The sequence below is a fragment of the Hippocampus guttulatus genome, chromosome 15 (assembly GCF_054856545.1).
Source record: "Hippocampus guttulatus isolate MCC_2025c chromosome 15, RoL_Hgut_1.0, whole genome shotgun sequence".
In the NCBI taxonomy this organism is placed as follows: Eukaryota; Metazoa; Chordata; class Actinopteri; order Syngnathiformes; family Syngnathidae; genus Hippocampus; species Hippocampus guttulatus.
In genome coordinates this window covers 16820056-16847424 of record NC_141275.1, presented here as the reverse complement: position 1 = coordinate 16847424, position 27369 = coordinate 16820056, and the positions used below count along the sequence as shown (strand labels likewise).

Here is a 27369-nt window from a genome sequence, read left to right as displayed (position 1 = left end):
CGAAGCGCTCTTTGAATATTCAAATGGAGTCGGCGGCACCGAGCCAACGGGTGCGATTTTGGCGCCGAGCCCGAGCCGACTCCCGAGAGCCGGCCGCTGTTTACTCTGGGAGCGGTTATTCCGGTTCGTCCCTGAGCTCGGGGCTTGTTTTCCCGAAAACACGGATGCTGTTGAGGAAGCGACGAGCCCCCGACTCTCCTGACCCTTCAACGTCGCTCACTACAGTTTTCGCTTGATATACGTGGGGGGGGGTCCCACGGCCCACGGCCCACGGGCGAGGCTGGAAAGCGGCTGGTCTTTTTGCAGCTCTCGCCGGCCAAACGGAAGACGCTCTCCTCCTTCAAATTGCGCCTCCTGCTGCCGCTGTCTTCCGAGTGCGCGCGTGACAGAGGAAGCTCCGGGATGGAGAAAGAGGCGGCAGCGCTCTCCTTTGTGTCTTGCGCCTTTGTTTGCAGTGAGCCATCTTCTCGCCCGCCCCCCGCCCCCCACGCAGGCGCGCCCGTAGGTTGCGCCCCTCCCCCACCCGCGCAGGTGCAGGTGCAGGTGCGCGTTTTGCGTGGGGCGCCGAGGCGGGGGCGTGGTCCCGGCTCGCCGGCCGTATAAAGGGCGCCGGTGTCAGCGCCGCGTCGTCCGCCTTCGCCACGTAAGGAAGGAGCGTCTGGGGGAGGCGGCGGCCATGTCGATGGGCACGGAGCTGGCGGGCATCTGCCTGGGGGCGCTGGGCTTTCTGCTGTCGGCGGTGGCGTGCGCGCTGCCCATGTGGAAGGTGACGGCCTTCGTGGGCGCCAACATCATCACGGCGCAGAGCGTCTGGGAGGGCCTGTGGATGAGCTGCGTGACGCAGAGCACGGGCCAGATGCAGTGCAAGCTCTACGACTCCATGCTGGCGCTGCCGCGGGACCTGCAGGCGGCGCGCGCCCTCACCGTGGTGGCCGTCGTCGTGGGCGCGCTGGCGCTGCTCATCTCCCTGGTGGGCGCCAAGTGCACCAACTGCATGGAGGGCGAAGGCGCCAAGGCCCGGGCGATGATTGCGGCGGGCGCGGCCTTCGCCCTGGCCGGCCTGCTGGTCCTGGTGCCGGTCTGCTGGACCGCCCACGTGGTGGTGCGCAACTTCTACAGTCCCATCCTGACCAACCCGCAGCGGCGGGAGCTGGGCGCCTCGCTTTACCTGGGCTGGGGGGCCGCCGCCCTGCTGCTGATCGCCGGCGCCATCTTGTGCGCCAGCCGCCCGCCCAAAGAGCGCCGCTACAAGCCGCCCGGGACGGCCTACTCGGCCCCGCGCGCCAACGACGCCGGATACGGGCGCAGGGACTACGTCTGAGGCGCCGTCACGCGCCGAGGGAAGCTCGCGTCTTCCTTCCGCCCTTGAAATCCTCGGCCGAGCGCGACCCTCCGTTGGTCCTGAAGAACAACAAAGCGCATTTCAAAGAGCGACTTTCATCTTTATTCTTGGATCAAGAAGTAGTCTTGTAGATCGAGTGTCGCGGGGGTGGGGGTGGGGGGGCTACCTTTAGCGGGCTGCTTAGGCCTTTGTGTGTGTCAGTCGGTGTCGTGTTTCACTGAAACTGTCGCTTTCAACCAGCCTGCTCTCATTTTACATTTGCATTTGCTTCTTGAGCACAGATTCACTTGCGCGTGCGTGTGTGTGCGTGCGTGCGTGAGCGAGCGCCCACAGCGCGGCCTCCTCATGAAGACTCCGACATGAAGTTGAAATCTTCCTGCTTTGCTGTCATGTTCATTTTGTGGTTGCGTGCGCGTGCGCGTGCTCAGAGGTGTCGCCTTTCACCCAAACTGTGTGTTTAAACCAACCGGCTCTCATTTCATATTTGCATTTGCTTCTCCCTCGCGCGTCGCATTTGCTTGGAGAAGGCGAAGATGGCCGCAAGGCCGCCCGTCCTGCGCTCGCAGTCAAACTGCCGGCCACAAACGTCATTTTCCACATTTTGCCCGTCTTCTCGATTGCGGTCGCGTTGTCTCGATGAACCATTAGCGACAAGAATAGGAACGGAAACTTCTCAAAAGAGCACACTTGCGTGTCACGTGACTCGCGTTGGTTTTGACTTTGATCCGGTGGGGGCCACGCCTCGCACGAGGGGGGATGTGTTTGTCGATTGAAAAATTGAGAGCCAGCCGCACGAAACGCGTTTCTGTCACTCTCGTCCGGTACGTTTCAATAAAGCGGCTGACCAAAGCTTCTTGTTGTTCTTTGACGCCACGACGAGCGCGAGCACCATGAGAACGGCGCGCGGCGGGCGCGCGCCGCCCATTCGCCGGTCTTGACTTTTTGGGTTTTGGATCCAACGCTCCCTCGATGACCCGAACGGAGTCTTCAAGGTCAAAACGGGCCCGTTTGAACTCGGCCCGTACGCCATGTCGACAAGGCGTGCCGTCGTCCCTCGCCAGCTCGATTTCACGCGACGTCGCCGATCGTCTCCGCGCGGGGGGATTTTGCGGCTTCTCGTCGCCGACGCGTGCGCATTTCGGGCGGGCCGTCCCCGATCCGCCGGTGAAAGGATTCTCTCCGGTCTTTCGTCGACAACCGCTTCAAACAACAAAGCGGAGGCGGGCAAAGCGGTTCGGATCGCACCGCCGTCTGTGTTGAGGTTGCGTCGTTTTGGACCGTATTTGTGCGGCCGCGGCCAGCTGGCCCAATTTGTCGGGAAGGGAGCCTGGTTGCCTACCCGGCGCGTGTCCGGTCGTGACGGACGACGGGGCGCATCCCTTCGCGGCCGGATCTCCCGCAACGGCCGCAGACGTCACGAGGCGGCGCCGGCCGGAACTCCGGGCCCGCGGGCGTCGGCGCATGGCGACGACGCTTTGTCATGACGTGCGGCCGTGCTTTCGGTTGCGCCGCTTTTGACACTAGAGGACGGCGAGACCGACTTCCGAGCCAAGTCGGTCTCAGAGCACATCTGACATCGGTACCGATCGGAGATGTCGTCGTCCTGGAGAGAAATCGATGACGAATTCTTCCCAACGCCTGGACTTTCGCCGCCGCTCACCGGGCTGCGACGGAGGTTGCCGCCACATCTTGCCATTTCAAAGATTCGCTTGAGCCGAGCCGCCGCCTCGGGAAAGCGCTTGCGGGGAGCTCAAACGGGAGGCGTTCACCCGCCCGTGCGCCGCCAGCTCCCCCGGGCCCGCGCCCGCGGCCGTTTCCGTGGCGACGGCTCTCCCCAATCCCGGCGGAACGGCCTCCGAGCCGGGAAAACGAGAGCGGCGCCTCCCGTCACGCGACGACGCCGAAGCGGCGAACAAGCTCAAAACGCACCGAGTTGCCGACGCGAGGTCCGGTTCACAAAGCACCGGCTTTTGGATCACGCCGAGCCACGACGACGACGGCCTCCGGGAGCCGCTCCTATGTCTCTCCGTTTGGAGCTCAGAACATTTAAGGACAGCGGCGCCTTGAGGTTCAGGTCGGCAGCGGGCGGCCCGCCGCGAAGGAAAGGGAAAGGGAAGGCCGGGGCCGCGGCGGGCGGAAGGGCGAGACCAGCGGAGGCCCGCGAAGCGGCGGGCGGAGCGCTCGGCCGGCCGCAGCCTCGGCCGACTCCGCTTGACGCGAGCTCGGCGGCGGCCAGCCGACGGGCCGGCGCGGGCGCGGGCCCGGGCCGCGGTCGGCGGCGGGCTAGGCGGATGCCAGCTTTGGCTGGCGGAAGCCTCGGCCGTCCGTCTTGGCTGGAAGGCCCGTCTGTAAATTGGAAGAGAAAAAAAAGAGGCCGGGATGCTCCTTTTTTTGAGAGTAAGCCACGTTAACTTGAGAAGAATCATGAAGAAATTTGAAAGAAATAAGTCCCCGTGCTAATCTTACCCCTCTGGCGCCACCTAGACGTTTGTAGAAAGTAGCAGCAGCAACAAATGCAATCCGAAAAACACCAGGAAACCAAAGTCCCAAAGCAACAGAGCAAACAAAAACCACGTGACGGCAATCCAAGGCCCCACCCCGAGCGGTCGGGAGGCGCTCCCCCCCCCCGTACCACTAATGACGTGTGAGCGACACGTGCGACGCCGTATGAGAAGCCCTCCAATGCCACCTGTTGGTCAAAAACAGAACAATCGCGACAGTGCGCCGAGAAAGGGAACTGCGCGTGCGCGCTCCTCAGCGGCCCGGCGCGGCTCGGCCGACGCAACTCGTCCGAGCGAGGCGGGTGGGCTTTGGTTTCTCGAGCCGCAGATGTCGCGCGAGGTTTATTTCACCGTCCGTGCGTTGCCCCCGCCCACGTGACCGGCGCGTATGCGCCTGCGCGCTTTTTCCTGTGACGTCACGACGCACGGCCGCGCCTCCGTCGGTCCGACGCCGGCTTCGCGCTTCTCACTCGGAGCCCGGCCGCGCTTTCAAAGTCAAAGCTCGCGGGGTCGTCCTCGCGAAGGCAGGCATGAGCGCCCTGTGTCGCCTGGTCCGCAGGACGCCGCTTCTGCTTCCGAACGGAAGCCACCGCCGGACGTCCGGCTCGGCGAGTTCGGCGGGCGCCAGGTAGCGGCCGGCCGCTCGGCGTCCGCCGCGACCGGGCTAGCGATAGCGAGCCGCCCTGGGCGCCGGCGGGCGAACGTCTTGGTCGTTGCTCGCGCGAAGGCAATTGTCACGACGAGAATGACGAGAATTTCCCTCTCGGGATGAAGAAACGGGCCCGTCGCAGCCAAACGGTTCACGTCGGTTGTTGTATGACGAGCTAGCTCGGCTCCCGTCGCGTTGCCGGAAGGTCGGTGTCGTAACGAATCGTTGCTGCGTTATTACGCTTTCAAGCCTCGCGTTCCGCTTCGGAGGGCGTTGACAATTGCGACTCCTGCCGCCGACTCTCGCCGGCGGCACCGCTGGGTTCAGCTCGCGTGACGTAAGAACCGCTTTTCGGCTCGCGGTTGCAGATGCCTTGACGCGTTTGTGTGGTCGCAGCCCCGTCGACCTGACGTACGACGTGTTCGACGGCAACGGAGAGAGCGCCGCCGCCGCGCCGCTGGTCTTCCTGCACGGCTTGTTTGGGAGCAAATCCAACTTTCATTCCATCGCCAAATCGCTGGTGCAGCGGACGGGCCGAAAGGTAAACGTGGAGACGCGCGTGCTCCTGCTTTCGAAGGCGACGCCGTGGGTTGCGCACCCCCCCCCCCCCCCCCCAAAAAAAAATTGAATTCCCTAAGCGTCTTCTATATCGGCGGTCGCTTGCTGCAAAAGTTCCTTTTGTCCAGTCAGGTGCTGACGGTTGACGCCCGTAACCACGGCAACAGCCCACACGACCCCCAGCTGACCTACGAGGCCATGAGCGGCGACCTGGCGCACCTTCTGGCTCAGCTGCGCATCGACAAGTGCGTCCTGATCGGACACAGCATGGGCGGCAAGACGGCCATGACCGCCGCCATCGCGCAGGTCGGAAGATGGCGTCGACGGTCGGTCCCGCGCGACCGATTTGAAAGCTGACCGGCCTTTGTCCCCTCACGGCGCTTCGTGCCGGCCAGCCGGCGCTGGTGGAGCGGCTGGTGGTGGTGGACGTCAGCCCGGCCCGGAGCAACGCCGCCCCCGACTTCCACGTCTACATCCGCGCCATGAGGGGCGTGGACGTCTGCGGCGACTTGCCGCGCTCCGCCGCCAGACGCGTGGCCGAGGACCAGCTGCGATGCGCGGTCAAGGTCAGCGCGCCGGCGTGGCGCTCCGCCAGCGACGTGGAGGCTTAGGCGGGGCGGTCCTTCCTGGTCCGTCACCGCGGCCGCTTTGCAGCGGATGTTTTAGTCCATCAACACCGGCTCGGCCTTGAGATGCGAGTGACCCCACTTGGGACTTTTTGCAGTTAATGCGCTGCAACTGAATTGCCCCCCCCCCCCCCTCACGCGCGCACACACACGCACCGAGTAGCCCATCGCTACTCGCCACGGCATTTCCGGTGGACTATCGAGGTGGGGGGGGGGGGGGGGGGGTGAAAAGGAGGGTGTTGAAATTCCTGCCCTCTGATGGGTTGTTGGCGGGCGGCCATTTTGTCATCTTTCAGGAGCGCTCGGTCCGGCATTTCCTGCTCAGCAACCTGGTGGAGCGCGACGGCCGCTACGTCTGGAGGCTCAACCTGGACGCCATCGAAGCTCATCTCCATGATGTCGTCAGCTTCCCCGCCTTTGGCTCCGCCTACCACGGCCCCACCCTCTTCCTGGGCGGAGCCTCTTCCGGCTACATCAGGTGTGACGTTCCGGCCTTCTCGCGCCCCCTTCGTTTGTCTCTGTCACACTCTTTCCTTCTTTTGCCCCCCCCCCCTTCTCTCCGTCCGCCCGTCGATGCGCGTCGCTCTCCCCCTTCCTGCGTTTGCCAATAAGGGACGATGTGTTCCCGCGTCACTCGTCTCTCCCCGCAGCTCCGAAGACTACCCGGAAATCGAGAGGCTCTTCCCGCGCGCCGACATCCAGTACATCCCCGACGCCGGCCACTGGGTCCACGCCGACAAACCTTTGGACTTCATCAGCTCCGTCATCTCCTTCCTGCAGTCGTAGAGCTCCGGCCGACGCCGCGACCGCAATCTTGCCGGCGCCGCACGGGACACGCGTTTCGGGCGCAACGTTGTCACTTTCTCGCCGTCAAGAAACGGGAGACTGCGGGAAAGCAGCGGTAGCGGCCGCCGCCCGAGTTACGATCCACGATTCCTTTTTGCCGCCTGCCGCCGAGTGAGGACACGTGCTGGCGCGATGCGCGACTACACTGAAAATTCACCCTGCAGTGTAAAAAGCCAAGACAAAGGAAATAAAAGAAAAGCAGTAAACGCCTTTTGGCCCGTCTTCTTTGAAAAAGACTCGCTTACCTACGGGCGGGCTCGTTGTTTTCCAAAGTCAAAGCCGATGCGGAGCAAAGGTCGCCGAGAGGCAAAAATGGGCGCTTGAGGGCGTCAAGCCGCCGCCGGCCGTCCGCTTCTCGCTGTTGCGACGCGCCCGATTCAAACGAGCGGCCTTCCGAAGGGCTCGCCGACTCGGAGGGACGGAAAACACGGAGGGCCCGAGTTGGACGCCGACGCTACGGTTGGAAGCGGGACTCGCTCCCGGCGCAGCCTCTTTTCAAGGGCCCGGCGCGTCCGTTTGCCGGCTATCTTGTGGACGCCCGCGTGTGCCGACGCCCCCCGGAGCGCGCATTTTCGACCCGCGCGCCCATCGATACCGTCGCCGCGCGGCGAAGAAGACCAAGGCTCAACCGAGGTGCAGGCTGGCGTCGTTTACTTCCCATCCAAGTCGTCGGCAAAGCAAACTGTGGCAAAGAAAGAAAAAGTCACTTTGTTGTCCCTCTCATGTTATTGAGCGCGATGGCCGGCGGGTCGCCGGTTCCGCCGGTGGAAGAAAAAGGGCGGGGCGGCGGCGATGCGTTCGGGCGTCAGTCGAGCGAGACCACCTGGAAGCCGTCGTCGTCCCTGCGCCGGGGCCCCTCGAGCGAGGGCCGCCCCCCGCCGGCGGCCCCGTTGCCCCTCTTCCACTTGTCCCTCCAAGTGGGCGGGGGCGCGGCCTGGGCGGGCGACGGCGGGGACAGGCCAAAGAACTTCTGGGTGGGGCTGTGCGCCGGCGAGTCGGGCAAGGCGGGGCCCTGCGCCACCGGGAAGCTGGCGGGCCGCTGCATGGGCGCCTTGCTCCTCCTCAGGATGGCCATGCGCGACGGCTTCTTCTGGCTCTGCTCCACCTGCTGCTGCAGATGCAACTGCTGCTGCAGCAGCAGCTGCATGTCCTCCTGCTCCAACGACAAAAGCGCCGCGGCTCAATGGAGTTGCCGCCGGACGGGAGCCCCTCCGCCTGACTCCTTTGGGCAAGCTTTTGCCCCCGCGCGCTCATCTTTCTGAGACCCGTCATTGACCCCAGCCCCCCAGCCGACTCACTCGGCAAACGTTCCACGCTAGACGCGGCCAGGTTCAAAACCAAACAACACCAAATGTGGACGGCGGCGCGATGAGGAACAAGCGGCGTCACGGCTTTCCGCATTCAAGAGGGCGGCGGGTGACGTTGACGCACTTTGGCGAGCTCTAATCGGCCGTCACGCCCGGCGCCACTTAACGAGGCGATGGCCGCCTTTGAGCGCAGGCCAAGGTTCACCTTCAGCGATCCCGTTTTGGCGACATTTCCAATCCAGCGACGCGTGGAGAAGGGCCGATGGGGCACGCGCGGCTTCCGAATGGGGTTGGTCACAATGCAGTCGCCGTTTGATTTCAGGCCGTTGTCGAGCGATGGAAAAGCCCCCCCCATCCCGGCTCACCTTCCAGGCCTCGAGCTCCAGCGACAGCTCCAGCCGTTTCTGCGCGGCCTCCAGCAGCTGATTGTTGAGCAGCATCATCTCCGACTTACTGCGCAGGAGCTCCGTCTCCATGGCCTTCTTCCTGCCGCGAGCACGCAAGCGCGTCAGCCGCCGCGCGAAGCCCGCCGGGCGAAGCCGAGCGCTCGGGCCACTCACTTGTCGATGGCGTCGTCTCGATCCCTCAGCGCCTGTTGCAGCAGGGCGCCGTCCCCCGAACCGCTTCCTCCCGCCGACCCGGCGTCCTGAACGCACGGCCGCACGTGACGTTAGACGCGAGCTCGCCTTGGCATTTGTCACGCCACGCACGCACGCGCTTGAAGGAAAAACAACACAGCAAAAGGCGTCATGCGGTGGTGCGCGCGTGCCAGCCGGCCCTGCCGGTTGGTCCGCATTGCCGCATGCCGGGAGGAGGCCGGCCAACATTCTCGTGCGTCGGCGACATTGACGTCTGCCTCGTCCACACTTTCAAAGCGTCGCCCTTCGGAACGCCGCTTGGACGTGACGCGCGTCGAAGGATGAGCGCGCTCTCGCCTTGTCGTCCCAAACACGAGTTCCTCTTCTGTTCCCGTGACGACCAAGTCGAGAGCGAACCACGCACGTGCCGGCAAATGAGAAGGGAGCAGGTCCGAGCAAGCCAGAAAAAGCTTCGAGCTGGAGTGAGTGAATGGAGGCACCGCGGGACCAAATGACAGCTGGGGGGGGGGGGGGGCGGAAGAGACACAAAGTCCGGGACGAGAGTCCACGTGACTCGGGTGCAAAGACGCTGTTGGTCGCGAAGGGGTCGAACGGGCACAAAAACAAAAAGGGCCCCCGAGGGTAAATGCAAACCTTTTTGGCGATGCCGCTGACGGCCATTCTGCGGGCGATGTCCTGCAGCTGGGCGAGGGCGGCGTCCAGGCGGCTTTCTCCCGGGGGCGGCGGCTCCCGTGGGGGCGAGCCCGAGTCGTCCGACATGAGCTGCATCAGCCGCAAGATGGAGAGCACTTCCTCCGTCACCTGCGCGGGGCCCAGCACACGCGGAAGACGTCGGCCGCTTGCCGGGGGCTTCGCCGCTCGGGCGCGCTTAGCCGCTTACCCGCTCCCGGTCTTGACTCCATCCGGGGCCTTGTCGGCTCTCCTGCAGTTTGTCCACTTGCGCCTTGAGCTTGATGCTGCGCCTTCGCGACAGCTCCACCTCCCGGCGAACCTCCTTCAGCTGCAACGTAGCGGTCGTCAGCATCGGTGCCGATCGGTCGTAAAGACGCGCGGCGCTCTGGCCCATCGACCCCCGGGTTCGGAAGGAGCCGGCAGCGGTTTTTAGAAGGCCTTTCGATCGGACTATTTCCCACTCGGGACGGCGCGACGCGAAGAGTGTCAAAGTCGCCGTCCCGCACGTTGCAACGCACCCGATTCAAATGAGCGGGTTCAATGTCAGGCGATCCGACCGGAGTTTGCCACCCGGGCCGCAGGCGGTGCCGCCGCGCCGTCCCAAGTCGGGCTGCGTCGCCGCAGTTCAAACCTCTCGAGTATTTCATTTGAGAATTAGTCCATCGACTTGAAGGATTTCCTCGGACACCCGGCGCCCCACTTTTGATTCGCCGCGCCAATCGGTTTCGTCGCACGGGGCGACAAACAAGGAAGTGAAGAGAGTCGGAATAGCCGCTCGTCACTTTGCCCATTGCCGCGACCACTGGGATGCCGTTGGTGACTTGCAAAACCTCAAAGGAGGCCAAAGCGGTGCGCGCAGAAAGCTTCCTTCTTACGTCTTGTTTTGGGTGATACGGTCGCTTTTTTTGGGGGGGGTTGCGTTCCTTTGGGTTACAAGCCCCCCGCCCCCAACAATAGCAGCAAGTTTGTTGGACGAAGCCGACTTTGGCAATTTTCGGAGCGTACCGTGTCATTGACGTGTCCCAGGGTCCTGCGCCTGCCGAGCGGCCTGCCGCCGTGGATGAGGTCGGGCAGAGTCACGAAGCTCCTCTGGAACGGCGAATCGCCCCCGTCCGAAGTGGGAGACTCGGAGCGCGCCGGCTGCGGGGCCGCGTCGGCGTCGGACGCGCGGCCCGGACTCGCGTCCCTCAGGCTGAGGCGGCCGAAGACGCCCGAGTCGCGATCGCCGGCGTCGGGGCCGTCGTCCTCCGGCTCCGAGAGCGAGGCGGATCGGCGCGGCGGCTCGGCCGACTCGCGTCGGGCCGATTTGGACGGCACCCTGCTGAGGGAGCAGTACAGCTGCTCGCTGGCGCTCAGGCGCGGGCGGGGACGCAGACTCTCGTTCAGGTCCGCGAAGTCCAGGTCCCGGGAGTACTCCATGGCCACGCGAAGCCAAGAGAAGAGCGACCGGCGAGCCGAGCGCTTCGACTAAAGCTTCCGGCGCCAAGAATGCTCCCAAACTCGTTTGTTTGCTTTTGTTTCTTGACGGGGCGCGGCGGCCGAGAACCGTCGACGATTGCGGTCAGGCCGGCCTCCGCCAGGAACGACAAAAGTCGAGCCGGGCGCCGCAGCCGTCGTCACGACTGAGAAAATCATTCCAAAAAAAAAAAAGGATTTTTTTTTTTCTTCCTGAAACCGAGCCGAGGGCACACGAGAGCACCCCGGGAATCCAATCCAATGTTGCATTCCAAAATAAAGTCCTCTGAATGCTGCAAATGACACCATTACCCCATTTAAAAAAGCTTCAAACCCTCAACTAGACACGAGACCAACCCTCATATCCAACCAAAGTAAGGGGAAAGTCTTTTGGGGTTTTTCCTTCCGATCGAAGTGAATCGGAGTCATTGGAAAAATGAACGGATGATGAAAATAATCAGAGTCGCGGCTGTAATTTATTCACTGCCTGTTCTCCCGATTAGTGAGAGTGCGAACGTCAGCCGGTCCAACGCGCGTGCAAGAAGAGGCGGTTGAGACAGGAAGTTGGAAACAAGCAAGTTCCTTGGCGGAGGTCAAAGCTGGGAAAGCCAAAGGTCAAATGTCGAACTGCCAAACTTTCCGGGTGCGTTTGAAAGGCTGTCTTGAATTTGAAAAGCACTTCCCCGACGCCGGTCGGTCGGTCGCACGACTGGAAGGCGGGCCGCAAATTTGCAACTGAGATTTTGTCGGGCGCGGTCTTCAACTCACGCCCGACTTCTTCTTCTTTGTCGAGTCGGTATGGAAGCGGATGACGTTTGTCCCGCCCCCCGCGATGGACACCGCAACGTTGGGACGCGCTTCCCGTCGCCCCGCCCCGCGGTCACCGTCGCGGCGGGTGGCCGCGCTTCACAAGTCGGCGTGCGGTTTCCTCTCGTGGCCGTCGGAGGCGCACCTGAAGCTCAGGTTATCCGAGGCCGAATCGGGGGTGTTGCCCATCCTGCGGGACGAGACCAAGCCAATCGCGATCAGGTGGCCACCTCGTGGTAAACATTCCTCAAGACACAAAGCGACGATCGTGCCTGACTGACGGTGGGGCATTAAAAAAAAAAAAAAAAAAAAAAAAGGTTCCCATTCAACCCTCGACGCGACGCCCGTCCGGATCGGCAGAAGGAATTATCACGCGATCGCCAGGACGATTCCGACGGCGCATTTTCTCTGCGTTTGGTCATCGGGATTCATCGGGCTGGCCGCACGCGGCGCCGTGGAAGGCCGGCTCGTAAAGAAGCTCGCCGAGCGAGGGGACTTTGAGGAGATGCCTGGGAACGTAAATGGGACGGACGCCGGCGTGACTGGCGAGAAGCGAGTCGCGCGTTGAAAAGCGTTACCCACTTGGCGCCGACTTCCGCTCTGTGATTGGCCGAGCCGTCGGCCGTGTCGATCCAGGAGGCGCCGCGCAGCGCGAACATTTGCTGACGGGACCCCGCCGGCGCCGGAAAGCCGCTGGATGTCCACTCCCACGTGTTCCCCAACATATCCAGCAGCCCTGCGCGCACGCACGGACAAAGATCCCGGTCGTCGTTCATCATCGCCCTCACCTTCATCCCGCCTTACCGAACTCGTTCTGAGGCGGGAAGGCGTCGACGGGAGCCAGGCCGTGATATCCGTCCTCCGCCGTGTCGCCGTCCGGAAAGGAGCCCTGCGGCGCACGCCCCGTTCGACGTCAAGGTCGGGATGGCGCCACGCCCGCGCCGACGTCTCGGCTCACCTGCCACAGGTTGCTTCTGTTGGCCCGGAAGCTCTTCCCCCACGGAAAACTCGCACCTGCGATCAAAAGGCGGCAACGCCGGGTTGCGCGTCCGAGACCCAAAAAAAGCTACGGTGGACGCGGCGCGGCGCGCTTGGAGCGAGTGTGTTTGTTACGCGCGAGTCCGCCTCTGGCCGCCCACTCCCACTGGTCCTCGGTGGGCAGCGTCTTCCTCTTCCACCTGCAGAAGGCCCGAGCGTCGTTCCAGCTCACCTGGACCACCGGGAAGTCCAGGCGAGCGCCGATACCGGAACCGGAACCCGCAGGCTGTCGGGGACGACGCGTGAGCGGAAGGGATCGTAAACCCGAAAGGAAAGGACCACAGACCTGCCGCCAGAAGGCCCGCCGGACTGGAAGCCACCACGGAGCCGACTGAGAAGACGGAAGAAAACCTTGTTCATTCGTGACCGATAGAAATGTGAACTTTGCGCAAACGTTTTCGCAGTTGGAAAAGTGCCCCGGCAAAAGCAGCTTTTTGGGGGGATTGCGGCGCGGCGGGGGATTACCGGAATGGTGCGCGTCACTTTGCTCTTGACGTCGTCAGACACAAAATCCCGAAAGACGAAACTCCAGCCAAACTTCTCAGCTTCCGTTTTGTACTTTTGGTCCCTCACGAACTGCCTGAAAGCAACGGTTCATGTTTAAAATGCGAAATGTGAACCCCCCCCCCCCCCCCCAAAAAAAAAAAAAAACGTGTCGACCTGAAGGCCGCATTGGTGACGGGCCCTTTGTCCAAGAGAAAAGGCAAAAGTTGAATCTCCGTCTCGTCTTCATCTTCGGTCCCGGCGGAGCTCCTCTTCCTCAGGCTGCCTCCGGGGATGGCCACCATCACGTCATGTTCAGCTGAGGACGTCAGAACAAAGGCAACCCGTTGCTGAAAGCGTCTGCCCGCCATTGACTTTGACCTATTTTGAACTTTTCTTCGCACCCGCTGCCGTCGCCGTGATTAGTGCCAGCAAGCAAACGCCTAAAAGACGGCCAAGGCGCATCGTGATTCGTGGAACAAACCCAACAACAACAAACTACTTGTCTGAAGGGAAATAGCACGCCGTGACGTCTTTTCTGCTTCTCCAGCGCATCCGCATCCGGGCTGGAGTGCATCGATTGACGGAGCTCGATGAGAAACAAGGACAAGCGGAATTCCGCTCGCGCCAAAGATGCGCGATTAATTTCAAATATACTTTGTTTCCAATAATCTGCCTCGTGTATTTTCTCGGCAATTTAAAAGCGCGTCGTTTTCTCAACGATAAAAGCTCAAGTTAACAACTTGAATGTGCTTGTCATGTTCAAGTGCGGCAGACAAATACGTCCGATGCGAAACAGCAACTTCGGGTTGTTGTTTCTTCTCACGCGGCTGTCTACAGAAATAAACTTTTCATTTCGAGAACAGAGTATGACCGCAAAGTCATGACGGCGGGTTCATTGACAGAATTCTGGATGCTTCATGCGCACACGAAAGCGCTTGCTGGCCGGAGGCATACCGAGAGGCAGCTGCATCTTCATCACAGTGTGATGCACTGAGGCACAAATGATTTTCGCGTCCGTATTGACTTGCGGGAGTGAAAAAAAAGTATTTAATATATGACTAAGTAATTTGTCGGCATAAAGTGTATTGGCCAAATACGATATGTTTATTCTGTGTCAGGAAACCTTTCACATGATAAAGACTTATTCTGGGATACAGTATTGTACTCACTTTCTTTCTTTGGAACGCAAACACCTCAGCGTTGAATAAAATGGGACGGTGAACATCGCCGTACGAAAACACCGATAAACCGCATCTTCATTTAGTCATCCGACAAAATCCATCAACCACGAGGTTCGAGTTTGGGCCAGCGCTCTCTTTTGGCAGAATTCCTAGTGCGTAGTTGACCGCACTTCTGCAGTCTACGAGCGAAAGGCTTACGATAACACGTTCGGCATTTTCCGTCAAAGGGCGCGAGCAACAATCTGAAGCGGCTCCCCGAAGCCGTCGCGCGGTCAACAGCCAGCGAGCCGTGGGACGTCTTTCTCGATCCGCACTTGGCGGGAAGGCCGCCTTCATGAACCCGATGGCGGCTTCAAAGCCTCGGCGCGACCGGGAAGGCGGACGTTCCAACGGGGTTGCCATTTGAATTGGTCGCGTGCACACCAACGGCAACGAAGAAGCGGACGTTTCAAAATCGCATCTCGGGCTGCACCAAATGTTGCTTTGTAAAATCGGAGAAGGTAACACTGCTGGAAAGTCACAATGTCCCATTAGAGGAGAGCTACTTTTCAAACAGTCGCGCCGCCTACTCGTGCGGTCCTCGCGGGCTCCCGCCGGCCTACCTTGAAGGATGCCGCCCCAAAATCCCTTTTTTTTTGGTCCCCCGTTTGAAACAAAGTCCAAGAATCCAAACGGAATCAGCCGAGTCAACGAGGGCCTGCTCAACAACAAGTTTAATGGGGACACACAAAGCGGTCATCAGTGCGTTTTTTTTCTTCTAATTTCAACAAAATGTGATAAATAAACTCGTCCAAAGGTCGTCGTTCAGACAACAAAAAAGCTCGGCCGACTGAGTGCTTGTTGAGCTCATCGACACTTTAACCTTTGAGGGAAGACATTCCGGCGCGCATGATCTCATCCACCAGCAGGATGTTGCTGGCGATCACCGTGCTGCACACACACACACACACACACACACACACACACACACACACACGTTAACAAGAAGCAAGATGTCGATGATGTCGCGGACGCGGTTTGGTCACCAAGAGTGAAGAAGTTGCTTCTTGACGCTGTAGTTGTCCCACACGCCTGCCTCGCCCGCCACCATTGGCTCCCCTAAAACACACACACAATCCTGCGTTTGACATCATTCACATGAAAGAGATGGAATTCATGGCGCAACAAAGAATTGTGCGCGCGCTGCCATCTGAAGTGAAATACGCGACCAGTCTCAATGTCCACACGACCAACTGGTTTGAACTTGGAGCACTTGTACAAAAAAATTGCTTGGTTAATATGCCGAAGATGAAAAAGCAACCTTTTGACTTTTCAGAGGACGCAATGCAATCAACCAACCACACACAGCCACCATCCAAACGGTTGCGTGCAAGCGTTTGCAAAAGTGACGGCGCGCGCGGCACTTTTGCAGACCCAGCAAGCCCACGGCGAGTTTCCCAGCAAAGGGCGGCTCGCCTTCCGCAGCAAAACGAGCGCGGGGGGGGGGCGTGCTCACCTGTGCTGAGGTCCAGGCCCACCAGCTGACCTCCGGACTCTTTAAACTCCGTCTGCAGCTTTAGAAGAGTCTCCTGGGGGTCGTAGCCCGAGTTCTGGGCCAGAACCTGTCGGCGGAGGCCACAGGGGCCAGGGGGGAGAAATCAGCTGGACATTCGGCAGCAAAGCACATCTTCACTTACTGCGGCGCGGCGGGCAATCGCTGCCAGCGACTGTTGACTCGAATGAACTTGAGAACTGAGCTCCCACGTGCGCGCGGACCAAGAGAATAGATTGATTTCTCTCTTTATCTGGGCTGCTACGAAATGGACCAAATTGCCGCCAGCAATTTGCACGCTAGCCTCATCCGGGAGGAACAACAAATGACCGTCAGGAGTTCAACTCCACGACCGGATGGCGGTAGAAAAAAACGCCTCCCTATTTGCGCGGCTCATTGGGCTGACTGCGCCCCCTGCTGCTCCATTCGAGGCTTGCACTGAGCCACGGGGGAGGACTGACAGAAACTCTTTGCGTCTTAAATCCAAAAGGACGTCGCCATTCCAACGAGTCCGGACGCGACCCTCCTTCCAACTCATCCACGTCGGGGGATTCGGATCTCGTTCGCACCGCTGCCTCCAAACGGCGGCCGCCATTTTGCCCGGCGCGTCGTTGCGTCTTTTGGCTGCGCTTTCACGTTCCGAAAGACGAGAAAAAGGTTTCGGAGCGAGCGCGGGAGGGAGAGTCGCCGCCGGCGTCGACGTGCGCGCGCAACCGGTCCGTCGAGCGGTTTTGGACGGCGTCCCGTCCCCGCCCTGCGGTCGGCCGGCAAAGCCGCGGGCTGAGGACAAGCGGAAGAAAAGGGACGACGCGATGACGGCGCGCACCTTGGGAATGACGAGGAGGGCGTCGGCGAAGGCCTGCACGCCGAGCTGGGCTCGTCCCTTGACGCCGGCCTTGTGCTTGAGCAGCGCGTCCGCCAGGGCCACCTCCAACGCGCCCGCGCCGGCCACCACGCAACCTGACGGCGACGACGGCGGGGGAAGAAAAGACGGCTTAGTTCGGGGGATCCGTGTCCGAGTGTGTGCCGGCGCCCTCCCGGGAAGAGCTTCTACGGAAAGACACTCGAGCAAGCGGTCGTGTCAAAGGGAGGCGACGGCGCTCGGGCCGAGCGGGAGACGACGTCACGAGCGCAGCGCTGGCGGGCCCAAAAAATCGACGGGGGGAGGAAAAGGTTGCGCGTGCGCCGGAGACGCCGGACCGGCGCGGCGAACGAGAGCTCCGAGCGCGCTCGTCCGGGGATGCTTGGGAGGGGCTCTCACCGTCCTCGATGGCGTTCTTGACGGCTCGCAGGCCGTCCCTGACGGCGTCCTTGATTTGCGTGAGCGTGTGCTTGTTGGGCCCTTTGAGCAGCAGCGTGACCGAGCGGGGGTTGCCGCACTTCTCCACAAAGGTGAACTTCTCCTCTCCCTGCAAACGCCGAGAGAGAGGTCGGTGAGCAGGCCGCCGCCGCCGCCGCACGCGCTTCCCGTGACGCTCGGGTCGCGGCCCCCTTCGGCTGCCCGGCTTTGCTGCCGGCATTTGAAGGCACGTGATTTCAAAAGCGCACCCGGCGATGATGTCACACGGCATTAAGATTCCTATTTGCGGCGAGCGACGGCCCCGCGAGCGGTTGCGCTAACGAGCAAATTGGCAGGCCGCTCGGTCCTTTTCAGGCTTCCTTTTCTCATCCACAACGTCGCCGCCTGTCATCTCGCCGCCACTCGGCGCAAGCGGACGGCTGAGGGCCTGCGCCGGCCGCCCCCGCGTTTCCAAGCGGGTCGCGGCCGCCCTCGCGCACCAATCCAGGACCAACGCGTGCGCCCGTTTGACGACGGTCACGCCGACGACGTCCGGCGAGCATTCCGGGGGCCTCTGGGCGTCACTCACCAGCGTGTGCTCGTACACCAGCCCGGCGCGGCCCAAACATTCGGGCGTCAGGTCGTCCACCGAGTTCATGGCGATGCCGCCGCACGCCAGCGTCAGCCTGCCGTCGCACAAAAACACGGCACGCGTCAGCGTCGCGGACATTCTTGCTCGGCTCGTCGGGCGCAACTCGAGCGCCGTGATTTTGGCAGACGTGAAGGCGACGAGGTGCGCCCGTGTTGAACTTTGACCTCTCCATGTTCCTCCTCTTGGCTCTGCGCAGGGCGACGATGCCTTCCTTGGCCAGGGCGTCCAGCGAGTAGGGGTCGATGCCCTGAAGCGCAACGAGAGGGCGTGAAGGCGCCGCGCGGGATGAGCTTTGGGCATTGTGGTGAAGTGCTGAATACACGTCGGGGGGAAGGGGGGCCCCCCGCATGCAGAGGTACACGTCACGCTTGCTGTAGCGCAGCCGTTAGACCAAGAAGCGCCACGTGGCAGGCGCCGCCCGGGTGTTCGCTGCGCCGCCTCCGCCGGGAAGGCAAACGTCGGCGGGCGGGCTTACCTTCTGGTTGATGACGACGAAGCCCCCGTCGCCGTCGGGACACACGCGCTTCTTCAGCGCGACGATCTTGCGCACCCGCTCGATGATGAACTTCCTCTCGGCGGCCACAAACTTCTCGCGCTCCTCGGCGCTCTTGTAGAAGAAGCCCGAGTTGACCTCCGTCTTCTCGTACTCCAGCGACACGTTGCACGTCAGCACGAAGGCGTCCTCCACGCGCTTCTTCATGTCGGGGTGCCTGGCCCCGTGGTCCAGCACCAGGCCTCGGATCAGCCTGCGCAGGCGCAGAGGACGGCGGCACGCCCGTGAAACACGGAGAGGCGCGTAGATTACGAGACGGGTGGCAAAGTGGCGGCCCGCCGCATCCTTTGATGTGGGCCGCCGGAGCAAACGGCGCGACAGACGTCGTCTTCGCCTTTCGCGACGTTGAGACACTTCTCTCCTACCGACCGCCCTTTGAGAGTCAACTGAAAAGTAGCGCAACAAGCTACTTCCGATTCCAAAACGAGTCATTGGGCGACGCATCGCGTAAGGCGACCTGCACGCGTGTCTGGCTTCAGAGTCGTAAAAGGGAAACGCAAAGCAAAAAGGCCGCTAGTTAGCATGAAGCTAGCGGGGGGGCCTTTCTTTCGACGGGCCCTCGAAAGGCACGAGGGGGCGCTTTGGTTTTGGAGTTCGCGTCAGCCGAGAAGGGCGGAGAGCAGCTCGCAAGCCTCTTTTTGGGACGGCTGTTCCCGATTTCGAACGGCCGCTCGTTTGTCAAGTGAGCCGCCGAGAGTTCACCGCGCTCTTATCTCAAGTCGAAGCAGAGGCCGGATGGCGTCTGGGAAAAGTCCCAAGTCGCACCGCCGTGCGGTTCGGGGGCGAGCGACGGTGGCCGGGGCCCAATTGTTTGGTCGGTCCCGAGCCACGAGCGCGGTCTTCCCGGCGGAAGGAACGGGCGACGCCCACTCACTGTGTGTCGCAGTCCGTCTTGTGTTTCATCTCCATGATCTCCACCATGTACAAGTCGATGGGCTCGTTGGGCCTGGCGATGGTCAGCACGGCGTCCACCACCGCCTGCGCCACATTTGCAACGCGCACACACACACACACACCAATCAGACTGCGTGGAAAAACACGGCCGCGCATCCTCGCCGCCCCTCGAGCGCGACTCCACTGCCTCAATGCGCAAACTGTTGCAAGCGTCAATTTTCCCTTGCGAGTCCATCGCGGCAGGCTCTACGGATGCCGCATGAGAGTTGTTGTTTTTCGTTTCGATCGGCCTCTTCTAAGCGGCATTCAAAGCGTCCTTTGGCGCCGTGAAACTTTTGAAACTCAGTTGACACGGCCCCCGTTTTTCTTCCTCTTCTTCTAAATGGAAGACGACAAAGAACTTCCGCCGGAAATCTAAGAATGGCAGTCGCGGCAACGCTCCTACGGTTTCCGCAGCGGCGGGTTTTTCTTCATTGGGCGTTTTAAGTTGTTCGGAGGGGCGGGCCCCGTCCGCGCGCCTTTGCCACGGCTTCGCGGACACACGGGTCAGTCCAACACACACAAAGTCAACCTCGACCCGACGGAAACGGACCTATCGTAGGAAATCGCGGGACGCGTCGGCGGCAAAAAGCGCGAGGACGGCGAGTTTGCAAAAGGAGTCGGCGAGCGTGACCTCGGTGAGGAGGTCGGCCAGCTCGGCGTGGACTTTGGTCCTGAGGGAGGTCCGGGCCACGTCCATCAGGGTCTCTCTGTCCATCGGCCGCGTCACCTTCACCTCCTCCAGCGCGGCCAGCGCCTTCTCCTTGGCGGCGGCGAAGCCCTCGGCCACGATCCTCGGGTGGAGACCCTGATCGAGGCGCGCGCAACGACTCGTTAGCCCCGAGACGCAAAGGAACCGACGCAAACCGGGCGGCGGGCGCGCGCCACCTCCGACACGTAGAGGTCGGCCTGCTTGAGCAGCTCGCCGATGATGAGGACGTTGGAGGTGGTGCCGTCCCCCGTGATGTCATCCTGGGCCGTGGCCACCTTGGCGATGAGCGATGCGGTCGGGTGCTGAATTTGCTGAGAGAAACAAACAGAACAATAAAACAAAAGCCCTTCTTTTACCGGCGCGCCCGCAATACTCACGTTTCACGCGGAGAAATAAATGCAAGTCAAAACCGGCCAATTACCATCTCATGTAAGAGGACGTTTCCATCTTTGGTCAGCTTGATGTCTCCTGCTCCAGAAACCAGCCTGCGCACACCACACCACACGCACGCACTAAGAAGCTGGAGCTAAAAACCTTTGGAAACCCCGAATGTCTGCGACCTCTGCAAGAAACCATTCAAATCATTGCTTTGATCGGGGTGCAGAAAAGCTCATCGGTAGCTCCGCGTTCCCACTCTCGGATTCTCTCGCATTACCCTCAGCGGCACCGTTTCCAGGTTCTTGCATCAGATGCGCCCCCAAACCGGCACGTTCCCCAAAAGAACGCCGCAGCTTCTTGAGCGCGTTCAACGGGTGATCATTAGCATGAATTGCGATATCCGCGGATGTCGCCGCGTCAACGCGTGTTCGATTGCTTAGCTGTCTGGTTATTGTTCCCCATCGTGCTCGTTCGATTTGAAAGTATTTTTTCCGATCGACTTCACCTATGGGAGACTCAATTCCTTCCTTGCGTTTGACCAGACCGGGCCAATGAAGAAGATTACCAACTCGAAATCGTTCTGATGCTGACGCTAATTTTAGCCGAGGTGGATTGTGACGGGGCAGGCAGGCAACGTGCGCCGGCACAGGGTTAGCATTTGTTAGCATTGGCTACGCGAGGCCTTAAAAAATAAAGCGAGCAACTTCGCCGGTTGAAAAAAAAAAAAAGACTGAAAACTACGCGGAAATGTACTTGCTCCTTCCAGGACAGAGAGCCCAAGGAGCAAGCGGTCAATTGGAGACGTGCCCCGCGACACCGGTTATCCCTTTAGCCCGGCCTAGCATTGAGCGGTCGCAAAGAAGGGCCCGGTGGCTCGCGGCCGGTACCGACATTTTCATGGTTCCTTTGGGTCCCAGGTTGCTCTTGAGGACGTCCTGGAGCCCCCGGGCCGCGCTGATGTTGACAGCCAGGGCGGCCTGAGCGCGGGCCACCTCCGCCTTGGGGTTGAGAGCTTTCACGGCGGACATGGCGACGGAGAACGAGTCGAGAAAAGAAAGGGCGGCTTGGTCGCGAGCGGGACACGCCAAGCGAAGAAAGAGCGAGAGGCTTCCGGAAGGCCCACGCGCACGCGCGCTACCCCGACGCGTTCAAGGAACACGGCGACGCTCGGACATTCTGCTGCCGCCGGAATTTGGCTGCCAAAGCCCAACGCCGCACTAGTCCCAAGAGGTTTGCGAGCGTTTGGCTGCCCATCTTTAAAATTCCGTTTTTATTCTTTGGCTTTTGACTGATTCTAGTTTTCCGCGTGCATTCATTAATTGTTTGTTGTATGAATCATTCGGCGCTTTGGATACAGTGCTCTCGAAATCCGGTTGAGTTTCTCTCACCGTTTGCCCCCCGTCCGACGGCACTTCCCAATAAAGACCCCCCCCCCCCCCCCGAGCGCAAACAACCACAGGGGCGCTTCTTCTGTAAGAATTGCGCTCGCGAGCCGCCCAACCCCGCAAGAAACAAAACGAAACAACCCAGTCAATTTGGCAATGCATCCATGCAATTGCAGTACCTTCTACTGTCCAATACTAATCGTGGCTTCGGGATTTCTGTGGCAACTTCGTTTCTTTAAAATCTAAAATATCGTTTTTTTCATGGTGATCCTCAGATTTCTAGCCGGCATTGTGTTAACACCTTAACGAATGCAAACACAAATCTTCTGTTGATTCTTCAACGTACTCTGCCTTACTAGCGTTATTTGCAACACCGAATCGCCTCACCGACGTTTACGCACACACACATCAAAGCAAGACTCCATGTTGCAAAGCAAACAATGACGTGTGCTGTGAAATAAGACAAGAGGCGGCTTCGTGAGAAGTTCAATTCCATTCTGTACAACTAAGCGATCGAAGCAGGACATGATCACCCAACAGTTAACACAGTGCCACCTTCCACCAGCCGGGGAGCACCAATGCCCGCCACCACCCCGTGAGCAGCTCCAAAGAGTCACTTCAAAACACAAGCGAAACTAATCCAATCAACAAATTGGACTTTGGGGGAACCTTCTGCTTGTTTAATGGGGAAAAAACTACAAGCATCACCATGGCAACTCAACCAAGATTTATTATTCTCCCGTTTTTCTATGCTCATTTGAAAAATCAATCAAGTTAATCGGCAAACATATCTCGGTCCGCGATGATGGAGATGCTCACACTGCGAGCAGGAGCCCCTCACGGCGGCGCCGCCTCCTCCTCCTCCGCACGGGGTCACGGGGCGGCGGGCTTCATTTCAAGGGCGAACTCTTCAAGGGAATCATGACTCGAGACTCCATGTGCTGAATGAGCGGCACTGCGGGAGCAAGTCCGGCCAACGGCACGCACACTTAAGACTGCTTCATAGCACTCGCGCACGCCACCGCAACGTCAGCACGTCAAACTCTCTTCATCGACGAGTCACCGACATGGCAAACATATTCCGCGTGATGTCACCTTCCGAGATGCTTTTTTGGCACCGGAGGCCGAGTCTTTGGCATTAAGTATCCGCCGTTTTAGGGCGCATTGAAAATCACGTGACCGGATCGGGGCATCCCGAAGGACGGGTGTCAAATACGCAAGATTGGTGGAGAATATGAAATGGGATATCAATTGACTCTCTTGACTTTGTTTTTCTCTTCACCCCAAAAAAGACGCAAAGACAAAAACACTGAGCTAGCTGACAGTTTGGGGTTTCGTCGGAGCCGACACCGCTTCCTGGCGACGCATCTTAGAAGCCGCCCGAGCGGGTCGGGCAAACCTTCCAAAAAAGGCGCCCTGACCCGGTCAGGGCTGCGAACCGACCCCCCCCACTGAAGCAATGTGAAACGCCTGTTTGTTTTTGGGGAAGGAACTTCTGTGGCGGGTAGAAGGACCTTTTGCTGTATTTTGTTGGATGAAGAGAGCCAAAGCGGGGCCCGCGCCTCTGAAAATGGCTTGCAAGCGGTTTAGTGTGGGAGGCGCCTGTAAGTCCACGGCGCTACATTTTGTGCATTTGAGGCGCGCAGATGTGAACCGTGAAGTGAATCCAGCGAGAGCGGCGGCCAAACCTGTGTAGTAGACGACCTCGTCCCAGCCTTCCCGCTGCCAGGCCGCATTTCGAATGTTTTCTCTGGACTGCAGATCCTTGTAGGCTGGAAAACCATCACAAGACGACACGGTCGGCGCCGGAATCCGAGCGACGGCCGGAGCAAAGTTGCGCGGCGCTCACCCCACAAGTGGTGAACTTGGTACAAACTTCCGATCTGGGAGAAAAATCCCCCCACGGCTTCCTGGTTCTGCTGCCGAATCTCGATGGCGCGCGCCCTGCACAGAGGGGCGCCACACGCGCATCACGCCGTCGCATTACAACGATCTCGCCTCTGCGTCCCACTCCATTATTTCCATCGGGCGGGACCGCCGTCCGAGTCCGCTGCCGCTCGCGATGGCTTCCGTTCCGGCAAGGGCAAGCGGCCGCTTCCAACCCAGGTGGACAAAGGCTGGCCCGTGGGCCGCAAGCCCGCGGGCCAGCCGCCATTTTTGTTGCGTTCACTTTCATCTTAAATAGCCGCGATCGCTCTTCTTCCGACAACCGGTTTGCTTTATTGTCATGAAGAACAACTATCGGAAAAGGAACTTGCGTAGGTTCCGTTTTCAAATATTTGGAAGAGCATTTGTCTGAAGCCAAGAAATGACGCACGCCGTCGGAGTAGGCGGAACACGAGAAGATACCGAGTGACGGGATGCTCGGACGTCCATTTGGGATTCAGAGCAGCGCGGCGACACACGCGGCCGTCATTCGATTTCATCCTTGCTCGCGGCCACGGAAAAACAACGTCCCTTCTTCGCCCTTCTAGCCCTAACCCCCGCACACCGGCACTTCATGAGCGCTCGGTCACGTATCGCGTGACAAGGAAGTGACGTCGCCACGCGGACGCCGGGACGCGGCGACAATACGGACGCGCCTGCACACGCGACGCCGAAAACGGGAGTTGCGACGGACTCACCAGTAGTTGCCCCACTCGATCATGGTGCCGGGCTGCAACGCAAACAGAGGGTCAAGGGTCAAGGGCCGCGTGCTGCGCTGCGGGCGCGAGCGTGCAGGAAGCGCTTACCCTGAGCTGGTACGATCGCAGCTCGTAGATGTTGGGCCCGGCGCGGGGGACCGGCTCGTTCCAGAAACTGAACTCGTGCAGCAGCTGATTCCTGCGGGACAGCAACATCCTGCCGCGCTCCCGCCGGTAATCGGCAAACATCTGGCAGGCAGCGCATCATCATCATCAACAACAACAACACTGCGAGTTGAGAAGCGCAAGGGCCGCCAGGCGGCCATCTTAGAGTGCCGTGCGCATGCCAAGTGCGTCCCGCCGCCCTCAAGCTCTGCTGCAAAGTAGCAACCAAAGCGACGGTCGCTCGAAAATCAGATCCGCGCAAGGGGCGGCGCCCTTACCTTGTTCTGCCGGAGTTTGCTCATGACTTGGGTAAGGGCCGGGTAACCTCCTCGATATCGCCACAGGTGCACTGCAACAGGCATCGCCGACGTTCAACATTCACCCTGTGAGTTCAATTATCCGTTGCTTCAAGCCTTGAATAACGGCACCTAGTGATGCTAACCGCTAGCATCGCTACGGCACGCTCACTCTAAGCTAGCAGGCCGGTTTGCTTGTTTGAAATGCACAAAGGCGTTATTGTCTTTGCTTTGCGCTTCGATTTGGTGTCAACGTTAGCCGGTGGCAGGGGGGGGGGGGGGGGGGGGGGACAAAAACCAAGCCGATGCCGCTTTGTGGATGAAATTGTCACGAGGTCCCAAACTGCCGCTTGTGGTCAAGCCGCCTCGTTTGAGTTCATTGCGACCACGCGGCACTCGCCCAAAACATGAATCCACTTTCCAGAGAGGTCAAACAATGGCCCCTAGCTTGAAAAACTTGAGACCAGGGTGACTCGCACGTGACTGTATGAAATATCCTTTTTTGGAGGAAAGCAACACCCGTAGTCCTGGTTGATGATTGCGCAACTCGGAGGGGACCCTCCAAGTATTGCCCAAAGAGGAAGGCGACCCCAAAATGTTCTCTGCAGCCCCCGCTAGCCCGCACATTCGGATTCATAGTGCGTTTGCGGAACATGTGCACGCGTGTTCCGAAGAACAAAACGGATGCGGTTTTATGGTTTATGACTTGCCCGCGAGAGCCGTCTCCCCAATTGAATGCTGCATTTTCTCGAATCTGAGTCGCCGATTCCCCAGAGTCAATATTGACCCAGGATCTGTCAATCCGCCACCGACGACGCCTGTTTTACTGTCAGACGAAGCCGATGCTGCAGCGCAGAATAAATAATCAGCCGCCGCATGCCGAGGTGGAGCCTTCTCTGTCACATGGGCGGCAACATCCAGCAGATTTCATCTTGGGCTTTTTTTTAAAGTGGATTTTGCGGCACCATTCATATTCCACAAACGCAGTATGAATCAGAATGCCCCGTTTAGACTAGTGAGAGCACATACAAGATATCGCAAAGAAAATTTGGGGGTCGACTTCCCGCTCAGGGGCTGCCCCATATTGGTGGCTGCCGAGTGGAGCGTGTCACAAGAGCGTTGGCGTCTGACCTGCCTGGTCCTGTTCTCCGTACCACGTGTTCCATGTTCCGACAAGCTCACACGGGTATTCCGGGTCGGCGTGGATGGAAGGCAACACGCTCTCACTGCGACGCACACAGACACATCGAGCGGTTGACAGGGCGATCGGACTTGTGCGCGAGGGACAGCGAGACCAAAGCGCGTTACCAGAGTTGGTTGTAGTCTTCCAGGCACTCAGGCTTGACGTTGTGAACTGCAAGAGGGAGGAAGCAAAACAGTTTGGATGGAGTGCATCCAAGGAAGGTGAAGATCGGGCCTGGTGCATCACTCACACTGGATCTTGTACAGGTTGTTGTCTTCCTTCTTAGCCAGCAGGTGCGAGTGGGCGTCCTTGCGCGGGTCCACCTTCCTCACAAACAGAGACTTGAACCAGCTGTCCTGCAGCCCAGACAAGCTCCTGGCACGTGCGCGCGCACACAAAACACCAAAATCTTTACACTGTCCCCCACAAATTTCCACCACGCTCTTCACACATTAGATGTTTATTCAGCCCCCCTTCCACCCCCACATCAAATTTGGACTTGCATCTTGGAAATGACACGCACTTCGTTTTATTCGTACATTTTTTGAAATAGGACATGAAGGTAGCTGGTGTGAGAGAAGAGGATGCATAAAACGGGGTCAGATGGAGGCAACTGATTCGCTGTGGCGACCCCTGAAGGGAAAAGCCCAAAGGAAAAAAACAAGAAGGACCTGTTCGGGATTTTTGACCATATTTAGGCCCACCATGGTGCTCAGTCCAGTGGTACTTGGAGAGCCAATTGGTTTTTTTTCGGGTGCCACTTGCGCCTCAAGGACAAGGGCCCATGTAAACATCAGTTCATGGTAGGTGCTGCCTGCGCCCACGTACAGCGATCACAGAAACTAATACGCTGCTCTCGTCGCCAAGGAAGCTTTATCGCGTGACTGACGGGGGGGAAAAGGGACAAGTTTGTGTTGGGAGTACAGCGAGCCGTGTACCGAATCCTCAGTCACGAGAACGTTGACACGTCAATATTTTGACCTTGAATGCGCTTTGGGAGTCACCAACTTTGCTGCTCCTCGTCCAGCCATTCGACAAATATCCGAACCGCTGCGGATTTCATGAAGAAAAACAACAGCGGGCCATTTGACGTCGAGTTTTCGTTAGCCAGCACCGCTGCTAGCAAACGACGTCAGTTGCGTACATTAGTGATAGCCACCGAGGCTAGCCTTAGCTTAGCCGCCTAGCACGTCACCGGAGTTTGACATCGATGCAATCCCGCAGCGGATTAACTCAAATCGCGCGCCGACCGCGGCCGAGTTGGACTCGACAGAAACTCACCTGACGGAACCACGAAAATGTCCGCTCGTGGCGAGAGTTTGTTGCGAGTGTTTGACGCTCGTCAGCCACCTGGGCGCCGTGCGAAGGACTCGCGCCGCCATCTTGCTTCAGGTGGACGGAAGCTCGCCCGGACCAAAACTGCACGTCGCCACTTTACAATCGCCACAGTCACACGCTGCGCTTAAAATGGAGCAAACCAGTCCATTGGAAATAATCTCATGTGTTTGAATGATTTTTTTTTTGGGGGGGGGGGGGGGGGGGACTGAAATTTGATCAAAAAAAAATTTGACAGATACATTATCAAAAGCAATCAATAGTTGCAGCCCTCAT

General features: G+C 59.7%; 6 protein-coding genes across 10 annotated transcripts; 2 read left to right on the top strand and 4 right to left on the bottom strand.

Moving 5' to 3' along the window:
- The first annotated feature begins 106 nt into the window (after positions 1-106).
- Positions 107-1488, top strand: LOC147194340 (claudin-3-like). The gene has a single exon (XM_086131132.1). It carries the CDS (start codon positions 677-679, stop codon positions 1319-1321), a length of 645 nt encoding a protein of 214 aa, XP_085987258.1. The 5' UTR covers positions 107-676; the 3' UTR covers positions 1322-1488.
- Positions 1489-4121: 2633 nt separating this feature from the next.
- Positions 4122-6732, top strand: abhd11 (abhydrolase domain containing 11). Its single transcript, XM_086131129.1, has 6 exons — positions 4122-4471; positions 4889-5033; positions 5183-5356; positions 5446-5616; positions 5973-6154; positions 6327-6732. The coding sequence occupies exons 1-6, from the start codon at positions 4374-4376 to the stop codon at positions 6460-6462; spliced, it is 906 nt and encodes a 301-aa protein (XP_085987255.1). The 5' UTR covers positions 4122-4373; the 3' UTR covers positions 6463-6732.
- A 424-nt stretch (positions 6733-7156) lies between these two features.
- bicdl2l (bicaudal-D-related protein 2-like) lies at positions 7157-10849 on the bottom strand. Its single transcript, XM_086131118.1, has 6 exons — positions 10106-10849; positions 9309-9428; positions 9062-9229; positions 8390-8475; positions 8195-8315; positions 7157-7675 (listed from the first exon to the last, which is right to left on the bottom strand). Exons 1-6 carry the CDS (start codon positions 10517-10519, stop codon positions 7328-7330), a joined length of 1257 nt encoding a protein of 418 aa, XP_085987244.1. The 5' UTR covers positions 10520-10849; the 3' UTR covers positions 7157-7327.
- Positions 10850-11012: 163 nt separating this feature from the next.
- sumf2 (sulfatase modifying factor 2) lies at positions 11013-13477 on the bottom strand. Of its 3 annotated transcripts, none has more exons than XM_086131128.1 (9): positions 13288-13477; positions 13061-13202; positions 12866-12980; positions 12687-12731; positions 12476-12626; positions 12321-12376; positions 12167-12251; positions 11945-12098; positions 11013-11871 (listed from the first exon to the last, which is right to left on the bottom strand). In XM_086131128.1, the coding sequence occupies exons 1-9, from the start codon at positions 13346-13348 to the stop codon at positions 11781-11783; spliced, it is 900 nt and encodes a 299-aa protein (XP_085987254.1). In that variant the 5' UTR covers positions 13349-13477; the 3' UTR covers positions 11013-11780. The 3 variants fall into 3 exon arrangements, with proteins under 3 accessions (XP_085987254.1, XP_085987253.1, XP_085987252.1); XM_086131127.1 differs by having other exon boundaries at positions 11013-11552; positions 13288-13473; XM_086131126.1 differs by having other exon boundaries at positions 11013-11552; positions 12476-12731; positions 13288-13476.
- A 1285-nt stretch (positions 13478-14762) lies between these two features.
- On the bottom strand, positions 14763-21214 carry cct6a (chaperonin containing TCP1, subunit 6A (zeta 1)). Its single transcript, XM_086131116.1, has 13 exons — positions 20997-21214; positions 20149-20212; positions 19904-20038; positions 19650-19823; positions 18957-19060; positions 18005-18275; positions 17694-17776; positions 17467-17563; positions 16860-17007; positions 16425-16558; positions 15563-15668; positions 15093-15165; positions 14763-14997 (listed from the first exon to the last, which is right to left on the bottom strand). The coding sequence occupies exons 1-13, from the start codon at positions 21131-21133 to the stop codon at positions 14925-14927; spliced, it is 1599 nt and encodes a 532-aa protein (XP_085987242.1). The 5' UTR covers positions 21134-21214; the 3' UTR covers positions 14763-14924.
- A 988-nt stretch (positions 21215-22202) lies between these two features.
- LOC147194335 (protein NipSnap homolog 2-like) lies at positions 22203-27200 on the bottom strand. Of its 3 annotated transcripts, XM_086131124.1 has the most exons (10): positions 27040-27200; positions 26009-26133; positions 25884-25929; positions 25707-25801; positions 24558-24628; positions 24223-24363; positions 24115-24146; positions 23340-23434; positions 23179-23262; positions 22203-22445 (listed from the first exon to the last, which is right to left on the bottom strand). In XM_086131124.1, exons 1-10 carry the CDS (start codon positions 27138-27140, stop codon positions 22381-22383), a joined length of 855 nt encoding a protein of 284 aa, XP_085987250.1. In that variant the 5' UTR covers positions 27141-27200; the 3' UTR covers positions 22203-22380. The 3 variants fall into 3 exon arrangements, with proteins under 3 accessions (XP_085987250.1, XP_085987249.1, XP_085987251.1); XM_086131123.1 differs by having other exon boundaries at positions 22203-23262; XM_086131125.1 differs by lacking the exons at positions 26009-26133; positions 27040-27200 and having other exon boundaries at positions 22203-23262; positions 24558-24662.
- Positions 27201-27369: the final 169 nt, after the last annotated feature.